The 9,411-nt window shown below is 41.5% G+C and overlaps 1 protein-coding gene across 2 annotated transcripts in view; it reads right to left on the bottom strand.

Annotated features, from left to right (window-relative positions):
• Window positions 1–9,411, bottom strand: part of DCLRE1C (DNA cross-link repair 1C) — a 37,167-nt gene that overhangs the window by 6,683 nt on the left and 21,073 nt on the right. The window contains exons 11-12 of one of the 2 annotated variants that reach the window (XM_075857380.1): window positions 2,324–2,378; window positions 1,802–1,884 (exon numbers count right to left, since the gene is read on the bottom strand). In XM_075857380.1, coding sequence (XP_075713495.1) covers window positions 1,802–1,884; window positions 2,324–2,378 — 138 coding nt within the window. Of the gene's footprint in view, window positions 1–1,801; window positions 1,891–2,323; window positions 2,379–9,411 lie in introns of both variants that reach the window. The other variant, XM_075857379.1, reaches the window with a different exon arrangement.

Genomic DNA, 9,411 nt, shown 5'->3' with positions numbered 1-9,411 from the left:
TGGGCTGCACACTCAGTCGTAAACGGCTAGATCCCGGGAAGTGGTTGCTCCACCCAGAGGTCAGCTCTACATTTTCCAGAGGTGGGGCACTCTAGACATGGACCTCTTCACATCCAGTCTGAACTAAAAAAAATAAAGTTCCAGTCTACATGGCCAGGGCTTGCAAGCTCCTGGCCCGCGTGGTAGACACCCATGTCACTCCTTGGGAGGGGTTCTCTCTTCTTTATTTCTTCCATCCCCGTCAGCACCTGCCCTAGGTTCTCAAACTAGGGCAGTTCTAGTGGCTCCAGATTGGCCTTCCCAGGCCTGGTATTCGACCTCATCTTTCCTAAGGTCCGCTATTCGATCCCACTTTATTTCAGGTGTGTTTGATGGCGTGGCTGTTGAAGCAGAGGCCTTTTGGAGTCAGTCATCCAGACGATCCTCAAAGCCTGAAACTCCAATCAGCGAATGTATTTCATCGCACAGAAGGCCTATTTACGCTGTGTGAGCAGCACAATTTCCAACCCTTTGTGTGCTCTACGCCTAGGAGCCTATTCTTGCTCCAATCTGGCCTGGAACAGGGACTTGGCCTTGCTTCTCTAAAAAGGTCAGATTACAGCGCTCTTGATTCTTTTTCAGCTCACTCTGGCTTTCTGTTCCCAGGTGAAATAATATTTTTGCATTGTGAGGCCCATAATGCCATCCCACTGAGCCCTGGGGTCTTCACCTAGTCCTGGAAGTCTGGCAGTTTTCCTCCTTCAAAACATTGCACGACCTCCAGAATAGGTTCCTCTACTGGAAGTTTGCATTCCTTGTTGGCATTACTTCCATCAGAAGGGTCTCTGATTTGGCTGCACTTTCCTGCAAATCCCCTTTCCTTGTGATACACAGGGAAAAGGTGGTGTTCCAATCTGTCCAGAATTTTTTTTCAAAGGTGGTTTCTGACTTTCACAAAAATGAGAACATAGCCTTTTTTTCTCTCCTTTCCATCAGGGAGTGCATACCTCAACGTTGTTAGGGCTATACGCACCTACCTTGCTGCAACAATGTCGTTCAGACACTCTAGTTCTATATCCTTAATCCCAGAAGGACCACACAAGGGCTTGGCTGCCTTTTAAGCGACTATTGTTCACTGGATTCAGTCTCCGATCATGGAGATCTATCGGTCCAATGGTAAAGTTAATCCCTTTCGGGTTACCGCCCACTCCACCGGGCCGTCGAAAAATCCTGGGCGATTTGGTACCAAGTATCAGTCTCTCAGGTCTGCAAGGCTGCTACCTGGGCTTTAGTACATACATTAAAGTTCTACCTGATTCATGCTGGCTTGCAAGATACTCCAAGCTGCTGTACGTTAGGTAGGTTGCATGGCCAGTTCATTTTGCCCACCCTCGGGTCGGCTTTTGTACGTCCCATGTGTTGTGTCCTCAATTACATTTCTGAGAAAAATTTGTTTCGTTTTTTTTTCTTTGTACACATTGGGGACACAGATCCCGTTCTCAGTTTCTTATTTTGGACCCAGGATGCTTGTTCTATTTTTTGTTGTTTCTCCCAGGATCATGTATTTTATTCTTCTACTGCTTTCTGCACAAAACAGACTAGCCTAGTGTCGGTGGAAAGAGTATGACCTGCCTGGCCGGATCAAACACTTTTCCCTACCTAGTTTCAGCCTACTAGTGGTAAGGGCCTATACTCATGGTGCTTTGTCCCCCAATGAGTTCAACGAGAAAAGGATTTTACAGCGAGTACAAAACAATTTTTTTTTTGGCAGGTCTAGATTTTGAGACTTCTCACAAAACAATAAGATTACACTTTAACTCACATTTCTTCAACATATGCTAATGTTTTCCCAACTGGAATCACGCTTGGATAGACATTCATAGGTTTGATGTAACTCAAAAAGTCCTTAATCTCAAAAGAAAGAAAAATTACTTAACAGATGTTTTTGTATAGACATTGACCCAATATAAAACGTATAACAACAGATATTAATATTTCAGTTTAAACGCCCTTCTAGCTGTTTCTTAGTTATACCTTTATCTTCCCTTGATGGCTAGTGGTCACCATTATAATCAACATTAGGATTGTTACCTAGTTTCCCAGATTGCTGAATGGCATGGATATATCCTCTGCCCCCTCAGCATTTCTACGCATATTTGACCTTCAGGCATCAAGGAAATTGGGTGTCAACCTGTAATATTGTTCATCAACTAATGAAGAAAGACACTTATAACTAAGAAACAGCAGAATAGAACAAGACAGAAAAGGGCATACTTAAATTTACAGGAATTTTCTATTTATTTTAAAGAAATTTGTTCTTAAAGCAGAAATGTTATCTACACACCTCACTAAACGATGAATGGAAAGAAAAGCATGCACGATACGAGCTGTCTCCTGCTCTGCAAGGGAAAAGAAGAACACCAGACTTCAGACCAAAGAAAGACATAGAATTTTGTCACAAACGAAGAATAAAACAGGTCCAAAAAACATGTTAGGACCCGCCATATCTAATACAATGTGGATCTAGTAGTGTTTTATTAAATGAGAAAGTAAGAAATACAGATCCTTAACTGGTAAGTCCACCTTTGACCATTATTTTAAATTTCTTGTACTGATCCAGAGTTAGTGTTTATTCTAGTAAAGAATGGCACGGACAAGTCTGCTGATTGTCAATGTAAAAACAGACAAGACTGTTAGTGAACACACCTCTATGGGTCTATTTACACGATGTGTTCTGATTAAGATTTTGCTGCAGTTTTTAAAAAACTGTGGCACAAAACAGAATTTGAATGCACAGTGTGGAAAAAGCCCTAAGGTCTCTTGCACACGACCTTTGTGCCACTCTGGCCGTTTTTGACAGCAACCGAGTGGTACCTGATGGTGTTCATGAACCCATTCACTTTAGCGGGTGAATCGGCTCCATGAAAAATGGATGGCACACTCTGTCATGTGCATGAGGCGTAACAGCAGTTTAGGCTTTACAACCAGAGAACATGCAGGGAAATTCGATGTACGCAGATCAGCCATGACATTAAAATCACCTGCCTAATATTGTGTAGGCCCACCTTAATGGAGCTAAAACAGTTCAGACTCGAGTCATCTATTCCATAGGGCCTCTGAAGGTGACGTTATCAGCAGATCCATTAAAGTGTACCTGTAAAGTTTTTTAAATTTTTCATTGCTGTTTTCTAATTGAAAATATAAGCATGTTCATAATGTATAGTTATTACTGATATCCTATGGTTTTCCTCCTGTTGTTCCGTCTTCACTCCTATCTCCTTCTGATTTGCCTGCTGTTACTTGAGCTCTGCACGCTCGTTGTCAAGAGGAATCCGTATCCAGCTCTAACAGACGCCGGATACGTATTCTAGGAAGAACAGATGCATCGTTGGAGCCATGCAGGAAGTGTGCGTGCTCCCGATGCAGGCTTCTGTTAGTTAAGAAAGGATTCTGCAATTTTGGGCAGTTTTCACTGTACTGGTCCCTCAGGGGCTTTGCAAATGCGACATGGTGCCAAGAGACCAATCCAGCAAATCTGTACTCCAAAAGCCAAATGGAGCGCCTTCCCTTCTAAGGCTTGCCATGTGCCCTAACAGAAGACTATGACCACATATGGGGTATTTTAGTAATCTGCAGAAGTTGCTTTACAATAGTTGGGGGGCTCTTTCTTCTTTATTCCTTGTGGAAATTTTTTTGGTCAAGACGACATTTCACATTTTCACGTCCACATTCTAAAAAAATCTATGAAACACTTGAGGGGTCAAAATGCTGACTACACTGCTAGATGAATTCCTTGTGGGGTGTAGTTTAAAAAATGGGGTCTTTTTTGGGTTCTTGTTTTGGCATCACAAGACCTCTTCAAAGTCAAAGCTGACATGGTGCCTAAAATATATTCTAACAAAAAGAAGGCCACAAAATCCACAAGGTGCTCTTTTGGCTTGTGTTTCAGTCCAGTAGCGCAGTAGGGCCACGTGTGGGATATTTCTAAAAATTGCAGAATCTGGGCAATAAATGTTGAGTTGCATTTCTCCGGTAAAACCTTCTGTGTTACAGAAAAAAAATTAAAAATGAATTTCTGCAAAAAAAAAAATAATTAAATTTTTAGATTTCACCTGCACATTGCTTTAATTCTTGTGAAATGCCTAAAGGGTTAAGAAACTTTCTAAGTGCTGTTTTGAATACTATGAAGGGTGCAGGTAATAAAATGGGGTGATTTATGGGGGTTTGTATTGTATAGGCCTCTGAAAGCTGCTTCGCAACTGAACTGGCCCCTGTAAAAAATAGTCTAAATTTTCTTAACATCTTCATGCGCTGTGCCGCAACTGTACGTCCTGCAGAGGGCTTGCTTCCCGCACCAGGACGTACAGTTGTGGAGCAGTTCTGGGAGCACACTGTCCTAACGGACAGTGTCTGGGAACCGGGAGGTCAGCTGTCCCTGACAGCTTACACTCCAGTCTTGCCGGTCAGCGGACCATTGCCGCTGATTTCGGCAATTAACCCCATAAAGGCGGCGACCGATTGCCGCATTTAAGGGGTTTGAAGCACATCGGCAGCCCCCACAAAGTGATTGTGGGGGCTGCCGATGCTTGTCGTGGAAATCGGAGGACAGAATATGACCTCCGGGTTGCCATGTACGGAATCCTCGGAGGAGCAGCCTCCGGCCGGTCCTCCGGGGCTTCCTGTCAGTGTGACGGTTAGTAGGTAGTGTACTCTAGCTGCGATCAAAGCTGCAAGTCTAAGGCTATGTTAACACATTTTCCTCTCCCTGCACCCGATTTTCGCAGCGTTTTTTCGCGGCGTATTTCGCCCGCGGCAATTGATGTCAATGGGAGGTCAGAGGCGTAAACGCCCGAATATAGGGCATGTCCCTTCTTTCTCCCGCTTGATGGTTTTACTGCTTGCGGGAAAGAGACGTCTCGGCCTCATTGAAATCAATGGGAGGCATTTTCGGGCCGTTTTTGATGAGTTTTGCGGCGTGGTTTCCGCGCCAAAAAACTGTGTGTGAACATAGCCTAAATGTCAAGTAAAAAGTGGGACAAGTAAAAAAAGTTAAAAAAAAAACAAAACAATAAAAATGTTTTAAAAAGTGTAAAAATAAAAGTTATATATATATATATATATATATATATATATATATATATATATATATATATATATAAATAAAAAATAAAAAAAAAAAGAGCATTTTTTTCCTATAAGACTTTCATTATAGGAACAAAATGAACACGTTAAAAAAAGTACACATATTTGGTATCGGCGCGTTCGTAACGACCCAAACTATAATGTTATTTTTCCCACACGATGAACACCCCAAAAACAAATCAATAAAAAACTAGACCAGAATCGCTATTTTTTTGGTCACCACCCTTCCCAAAATAGAGAATAAAAAGTGATCAAAAAGTCGCATGTACCCGAAAATAGTACCAATTAAAACTACAACCCGTCCCGCAAAAAACAAGCTCTTACACAGCTTTTTTGACAAAAAATAAATAAAAAAGTTACGGCTCTCAGAATATGGTGACACAGAAAATACATTTTATAAAAAAAGGGATTTTATTGCGCAAAACATTAAAAAAAACTATATACATATGGTATCGCCACAAAATAAAGTAAAACTGTAATTTATAACACACGGTGAACGCTGCATAAAATAAACTAAAAAACATTGTCAGAATTGCTTGTTTTTCGTCACCCCGCTTGCAATTTTTTTTTATAAAAAGTGATCAAAAACATGTACCCCAAAACGGTACCAATGAAAAGTACAGATTGTCCCGCAACAAGTAAGCCCTCACACAGCTCCGGTGGTGAAAAAATAAAAAAGTTCTGGCTCTCAGAACATGGCGATGCAAAATGTGTAGTGTTCCAAAATCGGATAAGATCGGGCGCCATTTATCAGTATGACACTGGCCACAAATCTAGGATTATTATTTATTTACAGCATTATTATACCCTATTATTATGCCCTGATGTACTCTGCACAGCTTACATATGCCCCCACATTATAAACTGAAATACCAGCAATACCCCAAACAGAATCATTACCAAGCAAAATCTGCGCTCCAAAAGCAAAATGGCGCTCCCTCCCTTCTGAGCCGTGCAGCGTGCCCAAACAGCAGTTTGCGCCCACATCTGTGGCATCGCCATACCCGAGAGAACCCGCTTAACGTTTTATGAGGTATTTGTCTTCAGTGGCACAACATATTATGCACTAAAATGGCATACCAGTAGAAAATTGCAATATTCACACCATCCGTGGTGCATTAACCCCTTTGCGCACTATGACTTAATAGCACGTCATGGTGCTGGGGTTGATGTATGGAGCGGGCTCACGTGCTGAGCCCGCTCCATACGCTGCATGTGTCAGCTGTGTATTACAGCGGACACCCAGGACTAACGGACAGGAACAGCGATCGTGTGGTTACAGAAGCCTGTAAAAATAACAATATACAGCAATACAAATACAAAATCCAAATGGCGCTCCTTCCCTTCTGAGCAATGCTGTGGGTCCAATCAGCAGTTTATTACCACATATGGGATATTGCCGTATTCGGGAGACATTGATTTACAAATGTTGGGGTGCATTTTCTTCATTATTCCTTGTAAATATTAAACATTTCTATGTTTTATCAGAAAAAAAAAAGTAGATTTTCATTTTTACAGACTAATTCCAATATATATAGTGAAAAACCTCTCTGGTCAAAATGCGAACTATACACCTAGATAAATTCCTTGAGGTGTGTGGTTTCCAAAATGGGGTAACTTTTGGGGCGTTTCCACTGTTTTGGCACCACAAGACCTCTTCAAACCTGACAAGATGCCTAAAATATATTCTAAAAAAAAAAAAAAAAAGGAGGCCCAAAATCCACTGGGTGCTCCTTTGCTTCTGAGGCCAGTGCTTCAGTCCATTATCACACTAGGGCCACATGTGGAATATTTCTAAAAACTGCAGAATCTGGGCAATAACATATGGAGTTGCATTTCTCGGGTAAAACCTTCTGTGTTACAGAAAAAAAAACGTATTAGAAATGAATTTCGGCAAAGAAACAAAAAAATAAAATTTGTACATTTTAGCTCTACTTTGCTTTAATTCCTGTGAAACGCCTAAAGGGTTAAAACCCTTTGTGAATGCTGATTCGAATAGCTTGATGGGTTGCAGTTTTCAAAATAGGATGACTTCTGGGGATTTTTTATATATAAGGCCCTCAAAGCCACTTCAGAACTGAACTGGTCCCTGAAAAAATAGCCTTTTGAAATTTTCTTTAAAATATGAGAATTTGCTGCTAAAGTTCTAAGTCTTGTAACGTCCTAGAACAATAAAAGGATGTTCAAAAAGCGATGCAAACATAAAGTAGACATATGGGAAAAGTTAACTAGTAACTATTTTGCGTGGTATAATTATCTGTTTTACAAGCAGATACGTTTACATTTTGAAAAATGCTAATTAAAATTAAAATTTGTGTTTATCAGAAATAAATACCGAAATTATCGACCAAATTTTTTCACTAACAAAGTACAACATGTCCCGATGAAACAATCTCAGAATTGCTTGGATAAGTAAAAGCATTCCGATATTACCACATAAAGTAACACAACTTCAAACACATCAACGTCAAGAAGTGACTGTTCACTTACTGCCGAATATAGCCCACCCATTGACTGGTGACATTGTAAGGAGAAAATCTACGTTATTCACTCCACTTGTCAGTGGTTTTAATGATGGAACTGATCAGAGTATTCATCTAACATGCCCATAAGACAATTATGTAAAAAAAAATATGTTTATTTTAATGGAAATCAACAGCAGACATCTGAAACTACACAGGGATACAATTTGATATGACTGGGGACTTACGTCAAGTTGCCTATATTTTTTTTTTTTTATGATCCCACCATACACAATGCTCATACACAGTGAACCTAGCGGTAGCTGTTCTTCTGTACTGCAATGGGCCAGTTATCTTTTCCTTCAACCACCCACTGTACAGTGCCTGGCAAAAGCACTACACCTCCCAGAATTCTAATGACCAGAGCAAGATCTGTGACAATACTAACCCTTTCATGACCAAGGGTCATTGATGCCCCTATGTCCGATCAAATTTTCCATTTCTGATATGCACTTTTTTAAACGATAATATCTTTGCAACCGCTTTGAGTATCACAACTTTTTTTACTTTTTGTTTTTTACAAGACTTATGAGGCTTTCATTTTCTAGATTAGTTTAATTAATTCAGTGTTTGGAATTTTTATTATGTGCAGACAAAATCACAAAAAAATGTGAAAACACACACACACACACATATATTATATATATATATATATATATATATATATATACACACATACATACATACATACATACATACACACATACATACATACACACATACACACACACAGTACAGCTCTGTAACAATGAATCTTCTCCCGCCGTCATCATGGGTCGCTGTGAGGGGAGAGTAAAGAGGGCTATTAGGCTATATTCACGCGACAGTGAAAAAAGGGCAGTTAACGGATCTACTGTGAGATTATCATGGCTGTTTTGCATCAATGGGTCTCAAAATTTGAATCCATTTCTCGGCCGTTTTTAACCGCCATTTGCCATCAGTTTTTCATGGATGTTAAAAAATAAAAATGGATGAATTTTAATTGTTAGGGTTTATTTGTCCCAACCCCTTGAAAACACCACAGTGCCCATGTAGATAGTGACCCATTGCCCACATAGATAGTGGCAGTGCCCAAATTGTGGCCACTGTAATAGTGCCACAGTACCTACTGTAATAGAGCCAGTGCTCGCATAGTGCCACAGTGCCCCCTGTAAGTAATGCCCATATGCCAGTGTGCCCATGTAGATAGTGCCACCCCCTGCAAATAGCGTTATCCCCCTGTAGATAGCAAAATCCCCACCTGCAGATAGCGCCCCCCTGTAAATGGCACCCCCTTCATGTAAAGGGCACCCCTGTAGCTCCCTGTAGGAGCGGAATCCCTCTGGCCGGGGATTCCACTCCTACAGGGAGCCCCTGAGGTCTCTGTCCATATATGGACAGAGACATCAGGGGTTAACTCTAAAAGCAGAACCCCCTGCCAGAGCAGGAATTCCGCTCTAGGAGTAGTATCTGACGTCACTGTCCATATATGGATAGTGACGTCAGGGGCTTCTCCAGTAACGGAATCCGCGGCCAGAGTGTCGGCTGGGGATTCCGCTCCTAGGGAGAGCCCCTAACGTCACTGTCCAAATGGACAGTGATGTCAGGGACTCTCTCTCGAGAAACAGAATCCCCGGCCAGTGCGATCTAACACTGGGGATTCCGCTCCTAGAGGGAGTTCAGGTGGCTCTATCTACAGTGGAGGGGGGGGGGGGTGCGATGCTATCTACAGCAGGGGGGTTGTGATCTACAGCAAGGAGGTGGCTATCTGCAGGGGGGTCGCACTATC

Source organism: Rhinoderma darwinii, chromosome 3 (genome assembly GCF_050947455.1).
Source record: "Rhinoderma darwinii isolate aRhiDar2 chromosome 3, aRhiDar2.hap1, whole genome shotgun sequence".
Classification (NCBI taxonomy): Eukaryota; Metazoa; Chordata; class Amphibia; order Anura; family Rhinodermatidae; genus Rhinoderma; species Rhinoderma darwinii.
This window is presented reverse-complemented; position numbering and strand designations above follow the sequence as displayed.